Raw genomic sequence first — 24508 nt, 5'->3', positions numbered from 1 at the left:
AGGCAGTGAATGTCTTTTTTAGCTTGTCAGAACCTCTGATTTTGATACACTAAGCATGTAGCTTTTGTTCATATCTTTATCTAAATAGTAAGGAAAGAGCAAAGTAGCCTATAACTCCAGTACATAGTTTCAATTTTCCATGTTCATAGAATCATAGAATCTCAGGGTTGGAAGGGACCTCAGGAGGTCATCTAGTCCAACCCCCTGCTCAAATCAGGATCAAACCCAACTAAATCATCCCAGCCAGGGTTTTGTCAAGCCTGACCTTAAAAACCTCTAAGGAAGGAGATTCCACCACCTCCCTAGGTAACCCATTCCAGTTCTTCACCACCCTACTAGTGAAAAAGTTTTTCCTAATGTCCAACCTAAACCTCCCCCTCTGCAACTTGAGACCATTACTCCTTGTTCTGTCATCTTCTACCACTGAGAACAGTCTAGATCCATCCTCTTTGGAACCCCCTTTCAGGTAGTTGAAAGCAGCTATCAAATCCCCCCTCATTCTTCTCTTCTGCAGACTAAACAATCCCAGTTCCCTCAACCTCTCCTCATAAGTCATGTGCTCCAGCCCCCTAATCATTTTTGTTGCCCTCCGCTGGACTCTCTCCAATTTATCCACTTCCTTCTTGTAGTGTGGGGCCCAAAACTGGACACAGTACTCCAAATGAGGCCTCACCAGTGCTGAATAGAGAGGAATGATCACATCCCTCGATCTGCTGGAAATGCCCCTACTTATACAACCCAAAATGCCATTAGCCTTCTTGGCAACAAGGGCACACTGTTGACTCATATTCAGCTTTTCGTCCACCGTAACCCCTAGGTCCTTTTCTGCAGAACTGCTGCCCAGCCATTCGGTCCCTAGTCTGTAGCAGTGCATGGGATTCTTCCGTCCTAAGTGCAGGACTCTGCACTTGTCCTTGTTGAACCTCATCATATTTCTTTTGGCCCAATCCTCTAATTTGTCTAGGTCCCTCTGTATCCTATCCCTACCCTCCAGCGTATCAACCACTCCTCCCAGTTTAGTGTCATCTGCAAACTTGCTAAGGGTGCAGTCCACACCATCCTCCAGATCGTTAATGAAGATATTGAACAAAACCAGCCCCAGCACCGACCCTTGGGGCAGTCCACTTGATACCGGCAGCCAACTAGACCTGGAACCATTGATCACTACCCGTTGAGCCCGACCATCTAGCCAGTTTCTATCCACCTTACTGTCCATTCATCCAGCCCATACTTCTTTAACTTGCTGGCAAGAATACTGTGGGAACTTGTTAGCAAGTAAGCCTGCCCTACAGTCTCAAGAAACAGATTTGGTGGTGAATTTTTTTTTAATGCTTACCCATTTTCAAAGCATGAAAGACATCAGGTTGCCTCTTGTCATTATCTGAGAAAATACAAATATCTGTATTAACGTGAGTCATGTAGCTAAAAAATTTTAGTACAATTAGTTTAGCATAAAAAGTAAAAATATATTTGTGATGTTATCTGATTAGAGTATGACCATGCAAATCATTGTTGCTACCACTGTTATATAATTGCAACAAATCTTATACAAAGTGTGACGCATGGCCAAAAAGGGTTAAGCGGTTCACAGACTAAATGACCCAGAGTCAACCTTTAGAGACATGTTAGAAAAGTATGTAAATTGTAATTAGGGCCATTCTATGTTACATAGGCTAGAACTGTGAAATGCAAACCTGTATTGTTAGAGAATTAGAAGTGATACTAATTGTATATGTTTACTTATATCTTGTTTGATATTACCCATGTAAACAGATAGTTCCTCTCTGTCACTATAGATATCGATTCAGAGATCAAAAGGGAATATTAACATTTAGATGAATCTTGGGTGAAACAATGTCATTGTCTATATGTCTCTTTAAAGTTTGGGATAAATTGCCTAACGGATAAATTGCCTTATGTTAATCCGTGCAGCTGATTACTGGTGATGCTTCGGAAATAGGTCTACTTCGAGGTCTCCATGATTGACGAATCTTCACCTAAGGACTCCGAGCTGTCAAGAGAAGGCCTGGAACTGTATAAAAATCCCTTGGGTCTTAATCCTTTTTTATCTCAGATCTGCTTGATGCTTCATGCAGGGGAAGCTTAAGTCATAAGACTGAGATCTCCAGTCTCATCTGGATCACCCTGAATATGGACATTGGATTAATGGACATTGGACTAATTCTGAAAGAACTCTTTGCAACTACAAAGTTCACCATCTCTCCTATGAATCTGATCTCAGAACTGTACTCATGTCTGTATGTATATTGATCTTTTAACCAATACTCTCTCTTTTCTTTTTTAATAAATTTTAATTTACTTAATAAGGATTGGCTATAAGCATGTATTTGGGTAAGATCTGAAGTATTCATTAACTTGTGAGGTAATGTGTCCGATCCTTTGGGATTGCTGCAACTTTCTTATATGATGAAAAAGATTTTCAGTAATCCTCATCATATTTGACTTGGGTGTCTGGGTGGAGGCCTGAGGCTGGGTTGCTTTAAGGCAGTGGTTTCCAACTTTTTTACACCCAAGATCACTTTTTGAATCTAAGGGCAACCCAAGATCTGCCCGCCCCCTTCACCGAGGCCCTGCTCCTTCCCCAGAGCTTTGCCCAGCTCACTCCATCCCCCCTCTCTCCGTTGCTCACTCTCCCCCAGCCTCACTCACTTTCACCGGGCTGGGGTAGGAGGTTGTGGTTCTGGAGGGGGTGCAGGCTCTGGGCTGAGGCCGAGGGGTTCGTAGCGTGGGAGGGGTCTCTGGGCTGAGCCTGGGGCAGGGGGTTGAGGTGCATAAGGGGGTGAGGGTACAAGCTCTAGGAGGGCGTTTGGGTGCAGGGGAGGGCTCTAGGCTGGAGCAGAGTGTTGGGCTGCATGAAGGAGTACAGGGTGCTGGCTCTGGGACGGGGTCAGGGCTGGGGCAGGGGCGAATTAGGGGCTATGGGGTGCTGGCTCCAGGAGGGGGTTCAGTCTGGGGATTGGGGTGTGGTCTCCCGCGAGCACCACTTACTTCCAGCGGCTCCCAGTCGGCGGCAGGTGCAGCGAGGCTAAGGCAGGCTCCCTGCCTACCCCGGCCCCACACCGCTCCCGGAAGGGGCCAACGTGCCTCGGAGGGGTGGGGGTGAGGAGCGGAGCATGTGGCTCTGCGCACTACCCCTCTCTGCAAGAACCGCCCCCACAGCTCTCCCGACCAATGAGAGTTGCAGGTATGGTGCTTCCAGGAGAGTGTGGGGCCAGGGTAGGCAGGGAGTCTGCCTTAGCGGCAGCCACGCAACACCACCAGAGATCACAATCCATTGGGAGATCCTCTAGGATCGACCACTTGATCGTGATTGACCAGTTGGTGACCACTGCTTTAAGGGACCTGTGTTGTTGGCTTCTGGGTAATCAGTAATATATTATAGAAGCTGTTTTATGCAGGCTTGGTAAATCTAAATATTGGAATATCCACCAGCTTTGCAGATTGTCTGCCCCATTCTTTGCAGTTCACCCTGAGTAACCTCAGTGTGGCTCTGTGGGATCCCTGTCACAATATTCTACATATAATTATCTTATTCCAAAATGTACATTCAGGCTTCTATTTGATCAGTAAAGATGAAAGCACAAAGAAACTAATACAGGCCCTGTGGGAGCAGAGGTCCACCTGCAGGGTTCTCAGTGCAGGAGCAGGACTACAGACTGTATAAAGCATCAGTAGAGTTGTTTGCTACCCAATATCTATTCTGTATAAGGAAAAGAAATCTTGAAATTTATACAGTAATATGTCTGGAAGAGTAAAATATCTGTTAAAGGATGACATTCACTTCAGAAGGCTCACAATAAGGTTCAAAGCATTAGTGTGAATTTCTGGGATAAAATGTGTGAGCTTCTGCCCTGGGTAAATATTCCCCAAAGTGCATGTCTACTCTGAAACATAACTAAAAAATGGCTTTGTGGGATTCCATTTTCATTTCTACTCATGGATTTCCACATCAAATGTGCTCAGTTCACATAAAAAAAAATATTTTTCTAAACCAAGGCCATCATCTCCATCCTTTTATCAATGATAAAAGAACGTAAGAATGACCATACTAGGTCAGACCAATGGTGCATCGAGCCCAGTATCCTGTCTTCCGACTGTGGCCAGTGCCAGATTCGTCAAAGAGAATGACCAGAACAGGGAAATTACCAAGTGATCTATCCCCTGCTCTCCAGTCCCAGCATCTGGCAGTCAGAGGATAACAATTCTGCATATGAAATTATTCCAATTTTAAGTTTTTTAGGCCATGGTGTTTGTCTTCATAAATCTCTGTGAAGTCTCTAGGAACTGTTGGCACCACATAATTAAGGGGAAATTATTCTGTTATGTGTATACAAGTCAGATAATAAATCCAGCTCCCTCTTCCAAAGCATTATTGGCAGTTCAGTGCTAACAGGAGTATAAAGTAATGATATATTTGAAATGAAATCAAGAAAAGGTGGACAGAACTACTAAGTTAGAAGTTGCCATTTTTACACAGACAGTTTTCTGTCCATAACTGGACTTCACAGGGAGTAATTCCAAAATACTGCATAGAGTCACATGCTGAGGAGAGAAACCAAAGGAAGAATGAGAATTCCTTGGACTTTTTAAAACTGGGAGCAGTAGTTGAACGGAATACCTGGTTCTAGTCACATAGAATGTCAGGGTTGGAAGAGACCTCAGGAGGTCATCTAGTCCAACCCCCTGCTCAAAGCAGGACCAATCCCCAGACAGATTTTTGCCCCAGACCCTAAATGGCCCCCTCAAGGATTGAACTCACAACCCTGAGTTTAGCAGGCCAATGCTCAAACCACTGAGCTATCCCTCAAAAACTGTATAGAATGCTTCCTAACTCTTAGGCAAAGGGCCAGAAAGGGGAGACCCTGGGTCAGGAAAGGACCTGGAAAGGGGGACTCCTTATACCTATCAAGTGAAAGGCCAGATAGGAAGACACCTACAGGGAACTGCAGCTGGCTGGAAAAAAAGCCTGTGCTGGAGACCCCCTGGACAAAAGCATCTAAGGACTGTGAAGCCCTGGAGACAAGGGTTAAGACAACACCCTGTAGGGCAGTCAGAATATTTAGTTTTTGTTTTAATGTTGTGGATTAAAAAAAAAAGAGAGAGAAGAAAATTTGAAGTTGTTTAGGGGGTGAATTCTCCTTCCCTCACCGGGCCCATCAGCCAGCCATCTTACAGCATATTAGCAGATATTTAAAAGCTGCAAAACTCATGTGAGTGTCCCTTTCTGCTGCCTTGCCCCTTTCGAGAGTATATAGCTAGACCCCAGTGTATGGCAAGGATTAAGGCCTTGTCTACACTAGCACTTATGTCAGCAAAACTTTTGTCACTCAGAGGTGTGAAAAAACACACTCCCTGAGCGACATCAATTTTGCTGGCATAATTTCTTTTGCCCAATAATTCCTGCATCAGACCCAGAAATTTGTGGATGAACTACAGTATGTATTTAAAAAACACATTCAATCTTGCTTTAAAGACTTCAACTGATAACGAATTTACCACATTCTTTGGTGGTCTGTTCCAAAAATTAATTATTCTCTTTGTTAAAAAATTGTCTTATTTCCATTTAGACATTCTATTCCAACATTACTATGCCTTTGTCTGCTAAACAGAAGAGCTCTCCAGTATAAGATTTGTTGTCCCTATGTAGATGTATTTAGATTTTGATCTAGTCACCTCTTAACCTTCTCTTTGTTAAACTAATAAGACCGAGCTCCTTTAGTCTCTCACTGTAAGGTAGGATTTATAGACTTGAATTATTCTCGTAGCTCTTCTCTGAATTGTCTTCAGTTTTTCAACCTCTTTGCCCCTTTGGGTAAATATTTTTATTTTCCCCCTAAAAGAGCACAAATAGGATCCCACTGGGAACACCAATTTTTTTCTTTTAATTTTTCAAGTTGAATTCACAGTCTTGTTACCATAAAACAATGGAAATACCAACATGCCTCCATATTATTTGGAGAAAACCTGCTTGCAGGCAAAGGTGAGTAAATCCACTCCAAGAACATCTAGATCAAGAGCCCTATGCCTCAAAGTATAAAATGTACATTAATAACTACCTCTTTGGTTCTTATGTCTTAAAATGTCTAACCTAAACCCTGCAGAAAGGAAACCAAAAGAATAGTAGCCCATACCTGTCAGGGGTCTGATTGTTGTTAGTGATTCCAAATAATCTTTCATGTCTTTATGTTTGAAGCCAATGGAGATTTCAAAAGGTGTTTTATGCAGCACATTTAGGTGGTTAGGATTGGCTCCCTTGTCCATGAGTTGTTGTGCCAAGCTCACCTTTCCACTAACAGCTGCCAGCATTAGAGGACTCCAGCCCACAGTCTTCACAGTGTAATTACAATCAGCTCCCCAGTCCAGTAGCAAGTGCACCACTGCCTCATATCCATGCTGGGCAGCTGCTGTTAGCGGTGTTATATCAGGCAGTTCCTCTTTGCTGTTGTCAACCAAACTGGTATTAAAATGGTCATAATTATCAACAAAAGCTCCAGATTCCAGCAACAATTTCACGACACTGACATGGCCACCTCTAGAAGCCATTGTAAGTACACTCGCTCCCAGCTTATTCTGTGCATTGAGATCAGCACCATTCTCCAACAAGATGTGAGCCACAGTTAGATGTCCAAACCTTAAGAGGAGGAAAAAGAATTGAAAAAATAACCAATTATACTGTAACAAATATCTCCTATAGAAAGGATGTGAAATTTTGCTGCAGCAGTTATCCAGTATGCTAAACTCTCATACTATACCTACATCAACTGAAAATAAATAAATAAATATATATACACACACACACACACACACACACAAGTTAACCAGAAATGGGTATTCACCCACGAAAGCTCATGCTCCAAAATGTCTGTTAGTCTATAAGGTGCCACAGGACTCTTTGCTGCTTTATTAGAAAGATGGCAACCCTACCCCTGTTTATGATGGGCTCTGGCCAGGGTAAGTGCAGGAACAGACACACTCCAAGGTGATGCTGTTCAGGAAGAAACCTCTCTGCTCTGCGCTGACCACTCCCCCAGCTTTCCTCTGCTCTTGGGGTTGTTTGTTTTCTAACTGGCTTCCTTGAAATGAAGAAAGAACAGCGCCACTTTTTAACACCAAAGCCAGGTCAAAGCGGGGCGGGGAGTGGCCCCCCAGCAGCAGCCGTTCTGCTAAAGAGACACCGACCAGGCCACTGCGTCCCAACCTCTGTGCTGCAGGAAACCCCTCCGCGCTAGCCGCCCTCGGCCCTCGGCCCCCCGAGCAGAGCGAGCCCCAGGCGCCCCAGCGCTGGGCTCGGGGAATGCCCCAGGCTGGGCTCGGGCGGCCGGAGCATGCTCAGTGGCTGCGCGGGAGCGGATACGGGCAGCGCCCGGCCCTACCTGGCCGCCTGCATGAGCGGGCTCCAGCCGTAGTGGTTCCGGCTCTGCACCGAGGCCCCTTTGCGTAGCAGGAACCGCACCAGCTGCTCGTGGCCTCCGGCCGCGGCGAACTGCAGCCCCGTGTTGCCGGCCTCGTCCGTGCAGTCCACCGGCACCGAGGGTGGAGGCGCTGCCGCCTCGCCCGCCCCGGACTCCGCCGCCGCCTCCTCCGCCCCGCAAGCGGAGCCGCCCGCCGCCTCCGCGCCGCCCCCGGGCAGCCCCAGCAGGCGCCGGGCGCTCTCGTAGTCCCCCTGGTCGCAGGCGCGGAGAAGCAGCTGGACCTGGGTGGGAACCCCGCATTCCCCCATCGGCAGCGAGCCCCGGGCCGCCGCCGCCGGCTCCGCTCCCTACGTCCGCCCCCGGCGCGGGCCTCGCTGCCCTGGAAGGAGAGAGAGCTGGGCGCTCCGCCCGCGGGAGGGCAGCCGGTGTAGTGTTACACACGCCGCTCCCGGCAGCGCTTCCCGACAGCTCCCTGGCGCTTCCCGGTCCCGCTTCGCTACTCCCCGCCTTCCCCGTCCTCTGCCAGGGGCGGCGAATGGGGACTGATGTGGGAAGGCCTGTCACAGCTTGCTAGCTCTCCCCTTTCCCCAGCTCCTGGGGCAGGGCCTTGCCAGGGTTGGGGGTGCACTGTCACAATTTGCTACTACACCTCTACCTGGATGTAACGCAACTCGCTATAACGCAAATTCGGATATAACGTGGTAAAGCAATGTTCCAGGGTGCGTGCGCGCCAGTGAATCAAAGCAAGTTTGATATAACACAGTTTCACCTATAACGCGGTAAGATTTTTTGGCTCCCAAGGACAGCGTTATATCGAGGTAGAGGTATACTGTGAAATCTGCATTTTCAGTTTGGACACAAAGACGGACATTTTTGTAATTTGGAAAACCATTTGACTGGTAAACGGCAGGGCTAGTGTATGTGAAACCCTGAATGATGATTTTTCTTTCTTAGTCTCTTTCCATTGTAGATTAGGCTATATAGTTTCTATAATAAACAAACATTTTATGTACAGGAAACACTGAAACTAGTGCAAAGCATTGTAAATAGTATTTGAAATACATTTTAAACACAAGCTGTTAGGCAGAATTTCTTCCATTGTTCCTTATGCAGCCTTTCCCCCCATTGGCAGTTACACATACTGATCAAGTTTTCACACTGCTCGGCTTACCCACTTTGGCAAAACATATGAGTATATTGCCCCAGCTCTTATTCCAGAGACATTTTCTCAGGCCTTTTTCCTCACTGTTCAAACTGAAGTGCCTTGTCCTCACTGTTTTTTTGTTCTCCATAGAATGATAGCACTGGACCATGAGAGGTCATCTAGTCCAGTCACCTGCACTCAAGGCAGGACTAATTATCTACACCATTCCTGACAGGTGTTTGTCTAACCTGCTCTTAAAAATCTCCAATGAGGGAGATTCTAGTGCTTAACCACTCTGACAGGAAGTTTTTCCTAATGTCCAACCTAAACCTCCCTTGCTGCAATTTAAGCCCATTGCTTTTTGTCCTAGCCTCAGAGGTTAGGAAAAACAATTTTTCTTCCTCCTCTCTGTAACAACCTTTTACATACTTGAAAACTGTTAACATGTCCCCTCTCAATCTTCTGTTTTCCAGACTAAACAAACCCAATTTTTTCAATCTCCCCTCATAAGTCATGTTTTCTAGACCTTTAATCATTTTTGTTGCTCTTCTCTGAACTCTTTTCAATTTGTCCACACCCTTCCTGAAATGTGGCGCCCAGAACTGGACAAAACACTGCAGCTGAGGCCTAATCAGTGCAGAGTAGAGGAGAAGAATTACTTCTTAGGTCTTGCTTACAACATCCCTGCTAATACATCCCAGAATGATGTTTGCTTTTTTTGCAACAGCATTACAATGTTGAGTCATATTTAGCTCGTGGTCCACTATGACTCTTTCCGCAGTACTCCTTCCTAGGCAGTCATTTCCCATGTTGTATGTGTGCAACTGATTGTTCCTTCCTGAGTGGAGTACTTTGCATTTGTCCTCATTGAATTTCATCCTATTTACTTCAGACCATTTCTCCAGTTTGTCCCGATCATTTTGAATTTTAATCCTATCTTCCAAAGCACTTGCAAACCCTCCTAGCTTCGTGTCGTCCGCAGACTTCATAAGTGTATTCTCTATGCCATTATCTAAATCATTGATGAAGATATTGAACAGAACCGGACCCAAAATTGATCCCTGCGGGCTCCCACTTGTTATGCCCTTCCAGCATAACTGTGAACCATTGATAACTACTCTTTGGGAATGGTTTTCCAACCAGTTTTGGACCCACCTTACAGTTGCCCCACCTAGGTTGCATTTCCCTAGCTTGTTTATGAGAAAACCTGACCTATGAAAAAAGGTTAAAAGAACCTGAGCATGTTTAGTCTTGAGAAAAGAAGACTGAGGGGGGACATGTTAACAGTCTTCAAATATGGTAAGGACTGTTGTAAAGAGACAGGACTGTGAAACAATTGTTCTCCATGTCCCCTAAAGATAGGATGGCAAGTAATGGGCTTATTCTGCAGCAAAGGAGACTTAAGTTAAATATTAGAAAAAACTTTATAACTATAAGGGGAGTTAAGCTATGGAATAGGCTTCCAAGGGATGTTGTGGAATCCCCATCACTGTGCGCTTTCAAGAACAGGTTGGACAAACTCCAGCCAGGGATGGTCCGGGTTTACTAGGTCCTTCCTCAGCACAGATGGTTGGACTTGATGACTTCTCAAGGTCTCTGCCAACTCTCCATTTCTGTGATTCTATACTGTGTCCATAATATGTAGTGTACATGCCTGTCTTCTTCAGCTCTTCCTAACAATGTCGACATCCTCCTTCTTTTCAAAACATTTCTCAGCATTGTCAGCAAAACCATCCTTCACAGCAGACACGTGCATGCTCGTTCATTGATCAATCATTTATGTCACAGGGCTGTTTTCAGCAATTCTGTTTATAACATTCCCCCTGCCCCTTGAGTTCTCATTGGCTCAGCTATATGGTGAGTAAATGGGAGAGACCTGCCAAGTGGCTTGCGTACAATGAAAACATTCTATACAGCATCAGCAACAAATACAGAGCATGTCTAGTAACTGCCACACTCTGTTTCTGGTGATCAGCTCTGCACATGTGTTGAGGTACAACAGCACCATGTTTTATGTAAGCTGAAAATACTTTTGTTGCACCAATCAGACTGTGTCTTTACACCTTTGTGGATATTGCAATAATGGACTCATTAATATTATCATCGTAATGCAAGAAAGGGGTAAACATGACAAATGCTGCGTTTCTAAGTTAAATTTTCCTGGGACCACACGGTTATTAAAAATAAGGCTTATATTACTTTTGGTTAGCTAGCCGGTAGCGGCTGAAATCAAAGAGAAATATTTGCAGTTAAAGCACCAAAACCAAGGATCAGTTGGTTAATTCTAATGGGGCAAGAGTGCCAGCACTTTCTGTGCATTGTCTATGGAGGGGATCACGCTACAGCTAAGCCAACACCCTCTGTGTGCACAGCAGAATCTACCATAACACTCTCAGGCCTTCATTCTCCTACTCATGAAAGATGTCCTGACCAGTGTAGGTCAGAAAAGAGCAAGATCACCTTTAATTTTAACCTTAAACCATTTACTGAAATTTTGTCAGGCCAAAACTGATACTTGTGAAATATTGCAAAGGTCTTTCTATATAGGGCAACAGTCTAAGATGAGTGCTCCACTACTTCACTTTGGATACACCTAGACCAGGGGTCTCAAACATGCGGGCCGCATGCGGCCCGCGGAGCTCTTCCCTGCGGCCCGCGGAGCTCCCCAGGGCCGCCCAGAGGGGGGAGCAAAGGGGGCAATTTGCCCCGGGCCCCGGGCTCCGCAGGGGCCCCCAAGAGAAAAGCAGAGGCTCCCGCCTCCGCCCCTCTCCTGGAGCCTCGGCGCATAGAGCGCTGAGTCTCCGTCCGAGCGCCTGAGCCCCGCCCCGATCCGAGCCGCGTGGGGAGGGGGCGGGGCTGGGAGCTCTGGGCTGAGCGCTGCGCTCGGCGTGGAGCTCACAGCCCCGCCCCCTCACCACGCGGCTCTGAGCGGGACGAAGCTCAGGCCTCGCCGGAGACACGCTCGGGTAAGAGGTGGGGAAGCGAGCCGGGGCCGGGCGGGCCGGGGCCTGGGTGGGAAGCGGGACCCGCCGGGGCGGGCTGGGGCCTGGGTGGGAAGCGAGACCCGCCGGGCCGGGCCGGGCCAGGGGGTGGGGGAGGGAAGCGAGAGCCGCCGGGGCCGGGCCGGGCCAGGCCGGGGGAGGGGGGGAAGGGAAGCGAGACCCGCCAGGCCGGGCCGGGGGTGGGGGAGGGAAGCGAGACCCGCCGGGCCTGGGCCGGGGGGTGGGGGAGGGAAGCGGGACCGGCCAGGGCCGGGTGGGAAGCGGGACCGGCCGGGTGGGGAAAGAGGACCCGCCGCCGCCGAAGCGCAGCCCGGTCTTCCACGGTGGGGGGCCCCTTCTGTTCCAGGACCCGCCGCCTAAGTGCCCCACCGCCAAGCCACCAAACAGCTGTTGGTGGCGCTTAGCACTTTCCAGGAGGGAGGGGGGAGGAGCGGGGAGCCGCGTGCTTAGGGAAGGAGGTGGAGAAGAGACAGGGCAGGGGCGGGGCCTCATGGGAGGGGTGGATTGGGGGTGGGGCCAGGGGCAGCAAGGGGGCGTGTCAGTGATGCGGCCTTCGGGCCAATGCACTAGTCCTCATGCGGCCCTCGGGGTCATTTGAGTTTGAGACCCCTGACCTAGACTATACAATGTTTTTAAAATGTTGGACCCAAGTCAAAGGCCTGATGGTGATAGTGTTTTGGAGAATGACTTTTGCAGTCTTCTATGGTTGCCTTGACTGCTGTCGTCAAGACTAAGGTCATAACCTCAAAACAAAAGTGTCTACGCAGGGGTTTAAGGCATAGTAACTTATGTGCATTAAGTTCAAACCTGTAGTATGTGTCACACCATCTAGACAAGGTGTTAATAGGGGAAGGGAATAACGGAAATTGAGATGTAAGAAGTCTTTATTAATTCCTTTAGTTTAAAATGTTTTAACTGGTTTTCCATGACACTCATACAAATGGGGTGGCGGGTAGCAGACATTCAGATGCAAATGCCTCTCCTGTAGAAGGTGCAGTGTTCACTACATAATCAATATCAGAGTTGTCAAGCGCTGAATAATAAAGATTAATTTAACATCTAAATCACCAAAATAGTCTGTGTCCTCAGTGCTAAGAAAATGTGTATTTTCAGTGTCAGGTAACAACATGTATTAGTAAAAACTCTGTGGAGACAAGGCATTTTAGGCTATGGCTACACTACGCAGCTTTTAGCGACAGGGCTGTGTTGTTACAGCCATGTCGCTAAGAGGCGCGCAGTGTAGCTGCTGTTTGTCGGCTCTCCAACAAAAAACTTCCACCCTCAATGAGTAGCGTTAGCGTCAGCAGGAGCAGCTGTTTACACAGCTTGTCGGCAAAACTTGTGTCTTTGGTGGGGGGGTTGTTTTTTTAGCACCTCTGAAAGACAAAAAGTTTTGTCGTTCAGTTGCCAGTGTAGACATAGTTTCACCAAAGGCAAACTAGGTAGGGTCAGCACTATGCCACCCCCATCCAACCAATGCAAAGGAGTAACTGGATAAATCATCTTAAAAATCCTTGATTTTAGCAGTACAGAACAGTCAATTTGTCAGAAAGAAGAACATCACTGAAATGTAACATAACCAAATATGTAGCATACATAAGGCTATGAAATTAAAATATGCAATTAGAAATATAAAAAATTGCATAGAAAAATCAACATTTATTTATGCAGCAAATGAAGTAATAGGAGAGTAAAGTGTGCACATCAGTGTTTTCAGGATAGGGAATTACTTACAGAAATAAGGAATTTTAATTTGTTTTCAATTAGAAATCACATTACTGAAGTATAAAACGATATGGAATATTATGGGAATGTACAACTCTTTTAGGTATATGGCTTCTTAGAGTGAGATGACAGCAAACATATCAAGCTAATGTGCCCTAAAGGCTCAAAAATATAAAGGAAAATTAAAAGAGCACCAAATGTATTTATCTATCTACTTTAATGTCATGATTCTGTGGGACATAATTCATGATTTTTTAATACTTGTGGTTGTCAATCTGTCTTGGGGTTGTATAGCTAGCCTATATTAAGTAAAAAAATACAGTAGAAATTTGCCTTTGAGGAGGATTTTATAAAATCTAGTATAGTGCCCTTTGGGCCAGATTTTTAAAGGTATTTAGGCAACTAGTGAGATTTTCAAAAGCATCTAGGTGCTTTCAACCTTTAAAATTCTGGCCTGTGGTGAATATATGGGAACCAAGTTCTACACACATGTGACATGAAAAAGCACTAAGGTGCTGGATAGAGAGGCAAAATAACAGTTTATGAAGGCAATCTGTTTGGTGGATCAAAGGGCTTGGAAGAAGGGGTGGAGTAGGGTTGGGGTCTGGGGCAGAGCATAGGAGCATGCAGGAGTTGCAGCTAGCAAGGGATGTGAAGGGTTTCTACAGGTATGTTAGCGACAAGAAGAAGGTCAGGGAAGAGTAGGACCCTTACTGAATGGGGAAGGCAACCTAGTAACAGATGATGTGAAAAAAGCTGAAGTACTCAATGCTTTTTTTGCTTCGGTCTTCACAGACCAGGTCAGCTCCCAGACTGCTGTACTGGGCAGCACAGTATGGGGAGGAGGTGAGCAGACCTCAGTGGTGAAAGAACAGGTTACGGACTATTTAGAAAAGCTGCACATGCACAAGTCCCTGGGGCTGGATCTAATGCATCCAAGGGTGCTGAGGGAGTTGGTTGATGTGATTGCAGAGCCATTGGCCATTATCTTTGAAAACTCGTGGCAATCGGGGGAGGTCCCGGACGATTGGAAAAAGGCAAATATAGTGACCATCTTTTAAAAGGGAAGAAGGAGAACCCGGGGAACTACAGATCGGTCAGCCTCACCTCGGTCCCTGGAAAAATCATGGAGCAGGTCCTCAAGGTAACCATTTTGAAGCACTTGGAGGAGAGGAAGGTGAACAGGAACAGTCAACATGGATTCACCAAGGGCAACTCATGCCTAACCAACCTAATTGCCTTCTATGATGAGATAACTGGCTCTGTGGATATGGGGAAAGCAGTGGACATGATATATCTTGATTTTAGCAAAGCTTTTGGTATGGTCTCCTACAGTATTCTTGCCAGCAAGTTGAAGTATGGATTGGATGAATGCACTATAAGGTGGATAGAAAGCTGGCTAGATCGTCCGGCTCAATGCGTAGTGATCAACGGCTTGATGTCTAGTTGGGAGCCAGTATCAAATGGCGTTTCCCAGTGTCCTGGGGCTGGTTTTGTTCAACATCTTCATTAATGATCTGGATGATGGGATGGATTGAACCCTCAACAAGATTGTGGATGACACTAAGCTCTGAGGAGAGGTAGATAAACTGGAGGGTAGGGATAGGGTCCAGAGTGACCTAGACAAATTGGAGGATTGGGCTAAAAGAAATCTGATGAGGTTCAACAAGGACAAGTGCAGAGTCCTGCACTTAGGACAGAAGAATCCCATGGACTGCTACAGGCTAGGGTCCAACTGGCTAAGCAGCAGTTCTGCAGAAAAGGACCTGGGGAATACAGTGGATGAGAAGCTGGATATGAGTCAGCAGTGTGCCCTTGTGGCCAAGAAGGCTAACAGCATATTGGGCTGCATTAGTAGGAGCATTGCCAGCAGATCGAGGGAAGTGATTATTCCCCTCTATTAGGCACTGCTGAGGCCACATCTGGAGTATTATGTCCAGTTTTGGGGGCCCCACTACAGAAAGGATGTGGACAAATTGGAGAGAGTCCAGTGGAGGGCAACAAAAATTATTAGGGGACTGGGGCACATAACTTATGAGGAGAGGCTGAGGGAACTGGTCTTGTTTAGTCTGCAGAAGACAAGAGTGAGAGGGGATTTGATAGCAGCCTTCAGCTACCTGAAGGGGCATTCCAAAGAGGATGGAGCTAGGCTTTTCTCAGTGGTGGCAGATGACAGAACAAGGAGCAATGATCTCAAGTTGGAGTGGGGGAGGTTTAGGTTGGATATTAGGAAACACTATTTCACTAGGAGGGTGGTGAAGCACTGGAATGGGTTACCTAGGGAGGTGGTGGAATCTCCATCCTTCGAGGTTTTTAAGGCCTGGCTTGACAAAGCCCTGGCTGGGATGATTTAGTTGGGGTTGGTCCTGCTTTGAGTAGGGGCTTGGACTAGGTGACCTCCTGAGGTCTCTTCCAACCCTAATCTTCTATGATTCTATGTAGGTTGAGCATCCCCTGGGATCTGAGTAAGTCAGCGCCTCTGCCCCTCACTCATTTCTGCAAACACTGCTGATGCCTCACCTCACCTCACCTGGGATAAATTTCATCCTCTCTGCCCCGGTCTATCCCAGGGCTTCCCTCTGCCACTGTCTCAACCCCAGCTCCTATCTCCATCCTCAATTTTGCCCTGGCCCTTCTCCTTCCATGCCCCCAGCTGTTTGACCCCCCAACATTCAGTTCAGCCCCTTGCACAGACTCCGCCAAAACCTCCATCCGATTTGCCCTCTCTGACACCTCTAGCGCTCATGAGCAGCAGGGAGGGAGCAGATGGTAAAGGCCAGGGAAGACAGCGGCTTCAGCAGATATTACTGTGCATGCTCAGTAACAGCTATACTGAGCATACACAGGCAGCAGTTTGTAATATCACCTGGGTTGGCCACAGAGCGGGGCTGCTCCTGGGGCCAGAGGAGAGCGCAGCTGCTGTATCTGCTGGCAGCAGGCGTCGCTCCCGCTCAGAATGGGAATGGCTGAAAACACTCACCTTATAGCCCCCCCACTCCTGATCCCATCCCCCCAATTGTTAGTCACCCCACACTACAGCACCCCCACCCCCAATCTAGTGCTGACCTGGGTGGATAAAAAAAATCAGATTTTTTTAAATAAAAAAAAATCAGTTTTTTTTTATTTGTCATTTTTGATAAAATGCTTTTTGAGGAAAAAAAACTATCTAAAAATAGGTTCAATTAAGATACATTATAGTTCAAAGATATCTCATCATGGAATAGGGATTATAAATTCTAATTCTATAGTATGAGACAATATGTTCATGTAATGTTAAAGAAAAGTTTTGTAAATGAGTTCCAATAGTTCATGGATTAGGGACCCAATCTTATGGGGTTCCAGGGGCTTCTGTATAGATTATATAGGTTAGTCTTTTGATCTACCCAGTGCTCAGTCTAGAAGATACCATCAGAGATGCTTAGTTTTGCAGTTCTCAAACTGTGGATTTGTGTCTCCAGAGATAACATGCTTGTTAACAGCAAAAATGTTTTTTAAATACATAAATGTATAGAGGTGAGAAATAACAGACCTCAACCCTATTGTCCCTCTGCAAATCTGTGTACACAGAGTCAATCCTTTATCTCTCTCTAAAAGTTTCAAAAAGTTTAATGAATAGAAGATTGTTGGGGATGGAATAGATCTGGACAAGGAGAAGAAGTCTGGAGATAAATGTGAGAAGGGAAGGACAGGCAGAAACAAAAGTGAAACTGTTTGAGCAGCATATTCCAGAAGTCTTGAGGTCTGAGTGTAGCCTTCACTGATTTGAGATCTACCATACCATTCTCTCACTAGAAGGGAAGACCTATAATGGTAGCAGGCCGTAAAAGAGACCCAGTTTGGGAATATTTTAATGAAGTTCCTCTATCTGTAGGTAAGACAGGCATGCATGCAAAATGCAAACAGTGCAATAAAGAAATGCAAGGCCCGGTTGCCCGAATGAAACAACATCTTGAGAAATGTTCCTTCTCAGGAGGAAATTGTGTTGAAGATGAAAAAAGGAACATGCCTGAACATGCAGGATCTTCAGCTTGGTAAACTTTTATTTCATATTTCTTTCTTAAGGACTGCCTGTCTTCCTTCTGGACTATTCTTGAATTCTCATGTTTGAGCAAAAAAAAAAAAAAAATTATATAAATATTGTGACAAAGTTCCTCCTCTCCTCTAGTAGGTCCTGCGCTTATTGGCGGATTTCCTCCCCTCAGTGGTCTTCCCCTTGGATGAAACCCACAGTCTGGATCAACTCCTCCTATGTCTGATTAGGAGTAGCGAGGTTTGGGGGGAACCCGGGCCCGCCCTCTACTCCGGGTTCCAGCCCAGGGCCCTGTGAATTGCAGCAGTCTCTATAGTGCTACTTGTAACCGCTGCTTGACCCTTACAGGCCCCTGGGCTACTTCCCCATAGCCTCCTTCAAACACCTTCTTTATCCTCACCATAGGATCCTCCTGGTGTCTGATACTGCTTGTTTGTGTGGTGTTTCCTCAATCCTCCACCCTCTCAGTTCTTAGTTCCTTGTGGCTCTAGCTCCCAGCTCCTCATACACACTTCCTTCCTCTGGCTCCTCTCCCTTTGACTGGAGTGAGCTCCCCTTTTTATACCAGGTGCCCTGATTAGCCTGCCCTGATTGGAGCACCTGCAGCCAATCAATGTAGCTCTCTCCGGTGCCTTCTAGAAAGTTCTTAATTGGCCCCAGGTGCCTTGATTACCCTGGAGCAACTGCCATTTTGGTTCCCATGGTACTAGGGATTTGCTTAGCCTAGGGCTAACATACCTGTTCCTCAGTACTTTCCTGTAGCCATCCAGCCTTGCTCCATCACTTATATATATATATATATATATAGTTGTTACTCTATCGCAGGGATCGGCAACCTTTGGCACGCGGCCTGCCAGGGTAAGCACCCCGGCGGGCCGGGCTGGTATGTTTACCTGCTGTGTCCAGCAGGTTCGGCCGATAGCGGCTCCCACTGGCCGTGGTTCACCGTTCCAGGCCAATGGGGACGGCGGGAAGCAGCGGGCAGCATATCCCTCAGCCCACGCCACTTCCTTCCGCCCCCATTGGCCTGGAATGGCGAACCGTGGCCAGTGGGAGCCACGATCAGCTGAACCTGTGGATGCAGCAGGTAAACAAACCAGCCTGGCCCGCCTGGATGCTTACCCTGGCGGGCTGCGTGCCAAAGGTTGCCGATCCCTGCTCTATGGTATTATCATTTTAGATGCAATTGTGATAAAAAATAAACAGCTGAAATAGGCAGATCTCCCTTTTACAATTTCGCCTTAAAGTAGTACTGAGTGTCAGTGAATGCAATGAGCAATACTAAATGAGCAGTATAGTAATAATAATTAAATAACTGCATTGACTTATTTTGTTTAGGAGAATCCATCCTCAACATGTAGGAATGTTACACTTCTCAAGCGGCTGAAGTGGTTCCCACACCCCCACACTCAATCAGGAGATTCACAGATAAAGCGCTGACCAGGTGCATACTTTGAGAATACACAGGGCATAAGGCACCAATCAGGGGAGGGGGCGAAGTAGTTGGATTATGTTAGCACATGCGCATAATAGCATGATTTATGTAACCACTTATAATAAATAGACGTGGAGAGCCCCGTTGGGGGCGGCTCCACGCACTCCACCGGAACAGACTGACTGACTTGGCTTCATTCATTGCTACATCTGGTGACCCCGACGTGATACTCTCTGCTCACCGGCTGGAATAGCCTCCGATGCATCGACCCTCGCTGAATAGCCCCATTTCGTGAGTATGGGGGGGAAATTGTCAGCTCAGCAGAAGCTTCATGCAAAAAAGCTGCAAGATATTACACGACAGACTGGCAGGCCAGTTTCCCTGGGTCAGTTAGAAAAGCTATTAATTGAAATCAATCGCCAATGTCCTTGGTACCCGGATCACGGGTCACTGTCAGTAGAAGATTGGATAAAGATAGGGGCGACACTGCACGCAGAGCCTAGAGCTGCGGTGCAATGGCTCCTGCTTTGGCAGCGATGTACAGAGGCTCTGGATTCAATCAGGGTTGGAGCGTCATCCAGGGCTATCCTTCTCACCCCCGCGCCTTCGGCCCCCCCTCCTTACCCTCTGATTTTGCCTCCCAAGCCGCTTCAGGCGGCACCCGAATGCCATGATGCATGTCCGGGTACGGATGGCTCTTCACGGCCAAATTTTTGGCTGTCCCCCTTTCAGGCAATGATACACAGGGAGGAGATGGGAGAATTGAGCAGCTAGGGAGAATTGAGCAGCGAGGGAGAATTAAGTAGAGAAGAGATAAGAAAGTTATTGGCTGCCTTCCCAGTGACACATCGCCCAGGCAACGCAGAGGGGGAGGTTGAGGTGGACATTACAGCCCTCCCCTATCCTGTTCTGCAAGAGGCGAGACGAGCGGCTACTGAGTCTGGATTGGAATCCACCGTTACCCAAGGCATGTTAGAAGAAATTGATCATTACAAGAAAGAAATACAGCGGCTGCAGAAAGAAATCGAACGCCATAAGAAGGCATTGGGGGGGGCCTATACTCCCGAGTACTTGTATAGAGCAGGACAGTTCGCCGCTATGCGAGAGCAGGCAGATAATCCTGATGCCCAGTGGGAATTAATGAGGAAACTCGCTTATCGGTATCCTCCTTGAGGGACTGGCGGATACTGGAGCTGACGTTACAGTCCTCTCCGCTTGGCAGTGGCCGTCCACCTGGGACTAATCCAAAGTGCCAGCCATTTGGGGAGTGGGCAGATTGCAGGCTTCTAAACAAAGCACCCGATGGATTGCTATAACTCCGAGAGAAGGGGGAAAGGAGATTCTCCTTAAGCCCTATATCATGGATATTGCTGTATCCCTATGGGGAAGAGACTTGTTAAGCAAATTTGGATTGCATTTTACTGTTTATGATTGAGGCCAGTGCTGTTAGTGCCTGGCCAAGTTTTGCCGCTTGTGTTTGGGTGTAGTTACGCCCCCCTTTCTCTTGGCTGTTCGCCAAGTTTTGGTAGCTAGTGGTGTTTTTGACTGAGGCCAGAAATTTATCTTCAGCCTTTTTCAGTTAATTTATTTTGTTTATATTTTACCATTCATGATTGAGTTTACTGCCCTTTCCCTTGTATGGCTAACCAGTACCCCTGTGTGGGTGGAATAGTGGCCACTGCCCCAGGAGAAAGTTTTTTGCATTGTATTACTTATGTGAGGAACAATACCAGGCGGGCCAGGTGGAAGAATCCACTAGCCCCTGGAATTTGCCGGTTTTTGTTATCAGGAAAAATCTGGTAAATGGCGAATGCTCCATGATTTTAGAGCGATTAACGCCTGCATTTAACCCATGGGACCCCTGCAGTGTGGAACCCCAAATTCCAGTTTTATTTCATATGATTATTAGCTTATGATAATAGGTTTTAAAGATTTTTTTAATGATTTTTCCTTGTTTTAAAGATAGGGAGCTTATTTTCCCCAGGGAGGTGGGGGTGGTTTTTATTTAATTTTTTGGACCCCTGTCCCCGGGCATGATGGGGCTGATCCTCCCTTGTTTCCATGCCGGAAAATATGGCGTTTAGATAGTCCCCAGGGTAATAGATAGTGATTATGTGGGAAGAATTTATGTTCAGATTTGGGCTCATATGCCAAAATAGCAGCACCAAGGGGACTCATGGGCCCAGATGGTGATCCTTCCCTTTCCTTTTTGGCTAATATATTTTGTTAGTGTTTGCCTGAGTTCTGTTGCTTTCATTGCTGTTTTTTTTGGCTGTTCGCCAAGTTCTCCTTCTTCTTGGCTGTTTGCCAAGCCCTCCCTTCTGCGAAGCGGTGTCCTTGACTGAGTCAGTGTTTTGGTTTTTTTAGCTTTTTTCAGTTACCCCATTTTGTTTCTTTTGGATTTTATTGATAGTCATGCATTTTTTCATCAAAATGCTGAATTTTTAGTGAAGCATTTTATGATTCCCCTAATTCAGGCCCAACATATTGTTTGAACCTGTAATTATTGTGCAAGTTTTTTTCATTATTTCGAATTGGGTGTTAACCCCTGCAGCCTTTAATTTAATCAAATTTGGCAAATGGATGTCACGCTTTATTCCCCTTTTTTTTCCCCTTGGAAATATTTACATGTTACCATTGATACCTACTTTTATTACATTTGGGCCACCCCCCAATGGGGCAAATAGGCCAAACATGTGATTAATTACATTTTTGCTGCGGTGGCCGTAATGGGCCACCCCCGACAGATAAATACCGATAATGGCCCCGCCTACATTTTTTACAGATTTGCAGATTTCTGCACGCAGTGGCAAATTAACCACGTTTTTGGTATTTTGTATAATTCCACAGGTCAAGCCATTGTGGAACGGATCTATCATACACTTAAAGAGTACCTACAAAAAGCAAAATAAAACAGTGGGGGATGATGGGCCAACCATGGGAGCCAAGCAAAATTAATTAGTGATAGTATTGTTTACCCTAAATATTTTAAATATCTTTCAGAATTTTACAGCCACTGAATGACATTTAAGACGGAAACCCCGCTCCCATGCCCATCTGTCAAATATAGGCAGAGCCCAGACCCTAATTGGTATGGCCCCGTTCCATTGAGAATCTGGGGACGGGGGCATGCCGCTGTGCTTACTCCCACAGGTCCGTTGTGGGTCCCTGCCAAGAATGTGCGACCGTGGCACAATGACGTGGCATCAAAGCCTCAAGAACCCGATATCCAACTTCAATCTGCCTAACCGAGACCTTTCCAGTGTGCCGAGCCACAAAGACGGCACCAAAGGTTACCTGGGGGCAAGTGAAACGACTGGCGCAGCAGGCTCAGCAAACGCTGGAGAATAACAAGGCCAAGCCTACCCCCGAGAAATTTACTGTTGCTATCTTTGCTTGTTGATTGCTAATTCTTTTACCATATTGTTGTGTTGTTTTTGTGTGTTACAGGCTAGGGCCGAACCCGAATTGCATAACCGTATGTGTTATAATATATGGGCTCGACTTGTGATTCTTGCCAATTAATCCTCCTTTTGTTTACAGCAGGCCCCTGAGATGCATGGCCTGTTAGGCACCTGCCTGGTCCCAGTATGTAAGGCGCCGGGCAGTGCTGCACATGCAACGGGGATGTTTAATTTTATAAATGCCATATTAGATAATAGAGCGGTAATTGATTACCTGCTATTGCTTAGCCACATTGGTATATGGCATGTGTTGTTTTAATTTGACAGACAATTCGAAACGGATTTATGCATACATAGATAACCTCCAAGAATTGGCACAACACATTCAGCAGGACAGGAACCCACCATGGTGGGATGACCTTTGGGCGTGGCTGCCATCCATGGGATGGGTCCGAACTGTTTTGCAATATGTTTTGATTGTTACCGCCTGCTTGATTGGTTTTTGTTGCTTTGCTCAGTGTATTCCTAATAATATCAGGATGTGTTTTACACCCTATCGGCGCAAACCCCTGCCTACATTCCAAGCCGTCATGTATGCCCATAGAATCATGAAACATGCGGACCAGGCATGGGTCGACAAAACAGAAAAGGAGGGGATGTAGGAATGTTACACTTCTTAAGCGGCTGAAGTGGTTCCCACACCCCCACACTCAATCAGGAGACTCACAGATAAAGCGCTGACCAGGTGCATACTTTGAGAATACACAGGGCATAAGGCACCAATCAGGGGAGGGGGCGAAGTAGTTGGATTATGTTAGCACATGCGCATAATAGCATGATTTATGTAACCACTTATAATAAATAGACGTGGACAGCCCCGTTGGGGGCGGCTCCACGCACTCCACCGGAACAGACTGACTGACTTGGCTTCATTCATTGCTACATCAACATACAGGATTCTGAAGATGATCCACCTTCAAAATCACCATCATTTTCTGTAGTTTCAGAGTTCTGTCAATGATAGTGTTTCAGTCACATCATGTATGTCACTGTAGCGGGGTGAGCATCCCGCTCCTGCCCAGAAAGGCTTAAAACAGCCCTGTGAGAGGGCTGTGGTGGGGAACCAGTAAGCCTAGGCTGGTTGGGGAAGCAGCCTCAGCTGGGGCCAGGCCCCAATCAGGCCACAGCTGGCCCTATCAAAGGGCTGCTAGGCTGGAGCTAAGTCTCTCTCTGGGTGTTGAGAGGGATGGGCCTGGCTGCTGGTATCTGAGCTGGGTACCTAAAGTGGAGCAGGGCTGGGGAAAGGCCAGAGGAGCCGGGGAGCTCTGGCCTGGAAACCCCTGAGGCTGCAGGCCTTGTTAAAGGCTGAGAAGGTACTGGGGTTGCAGAGGGGCAGCCTAAGGGTAGGCAGAGGCAGCAGGTCTAGACCTTCCTTGCCAATGATGAGTGGCAGTTATAGTGCAGTCGCCCCAATGAGCAGGGATAGATGGTGACTGGCAGTAGCCGAAGACTGAGGCGAGGTGGGGATAGGGGTTCCCTGGGGAGGGGAGACCCAGCGAGACTGTGGGGTACTGCAGGGGGCAGAACTCCAAGAGAAGGGGCACCCGGGTCCAGGAAGGACACGGGGGCCAGAGGCAAGGTGAGACACCAGCCTGCAGAGGGCGCTCTGGAGGCTGGGGAGCTAATTCCCAGGATGACTAGCAGGAGGTGCCATGTCAGTGAGTCTTCGCCTCGCTACAGTCACACAGCCACAGTATATCACCTGAAGCAAAAAAGGAAACAAAAAAATCTCCATCATCCAGAAAACCACCATAGATAAGTTTGTGATAAGAACCAGCAGATTACAAAAAGAGGTAATTGATGAAAAAAATTGCCCAGTTTGTTTATGCAACAAACTCTCCTTTCCGTATAATTGAGAACCCACACTTCATTAACACGGTTCAGTCATTAAGACCAGGATATAGTCCACCCAACAGGGCAGATGTCACAGGCAAATTGCTGAATAAAGTGTATGAGAGAGAAATTGAGCAGTGTGCAAAAGGTCTAGAGGGTGAAATTGTTAACTTGAGTCTTGATGGAGCAATGTCCACAATGATCCTGTTGTATGTGCTTGTGTGATAACAGAGGAAGGTATCAGAGGGGTAGCCGTGTTAGTCTGGATCTGTAAAAAGCAACAAAGAGTCCTGTGGCACCTTAAAGACTAATAGAAGAAGGGAATGTCTTCCTTACAAAAACAATTGATACATCAGGAAATGCACACACAACAGAATACTTACAAGAAGCAGCAGTAAATGCTATAACAAAAAATATCAAATGTCTAATACGCAACTTGGTC

General features: G+C 46.8%; 1 protein-coding gene across 3 annotated transcripts in view; it reads right to left on the bottom strand.

Annotated features, from left to right (window-relative positions):
- Positions 1 to 7887, bottom strand: part of ANKS6 (ankyrin repeat and sterile alpha motif domain containing 6) — a 91096-nt gene extending 83209 nt beyond the window's left edge. Inside the window, exons 1-3 of one of the 3 annotated variants that reach the window (XM_039526496.1) lie at positions 7395 to 7887; positions 6153 to 6652; positions 1337 to 1381 (exon numbers count right to left, since the gene is read on the bottom strand). In XM_039526496.1, the coding sequence (XP_039382430.1) occupies positions 1337 to 1381; positions 6153 to 6652; positions 7395 to 7741 (892 nt within the window). In that variant the 5' untranslated portion in view covers positions 7742 to 7887. Of the gene's footprint in view, positions 1 to 1336; positions 1382 to 6152; positions 6653 to 6945; positions 7096 to 7394 lie in introns of those variants that run through there. The other 2 variants (XM_039526495.1, XM_039526497.1) reach the window with 2 other exon arrangements.
- Positions 7888 to 24508: the final 16621 nt, after the last annotated feature.

Source organism: Mauremys reevesii, linkage group 2 (genome assembly GCF_016161935.1).
Source record: "Mauremys reevesii isolate NIE-2019 linkage group 2, ASM1616193v1, whole genome shotgun sequence".
NCBI lineage: Eukaryota > Metazoa > Chordata > Testudines > Geoemydidae > Mauremys > Mauremys reevesii.
Note: the sequence above shows the minus strand (reverse complement) of the source record. Positions and strands in the feature narration are given on the sequence as shown.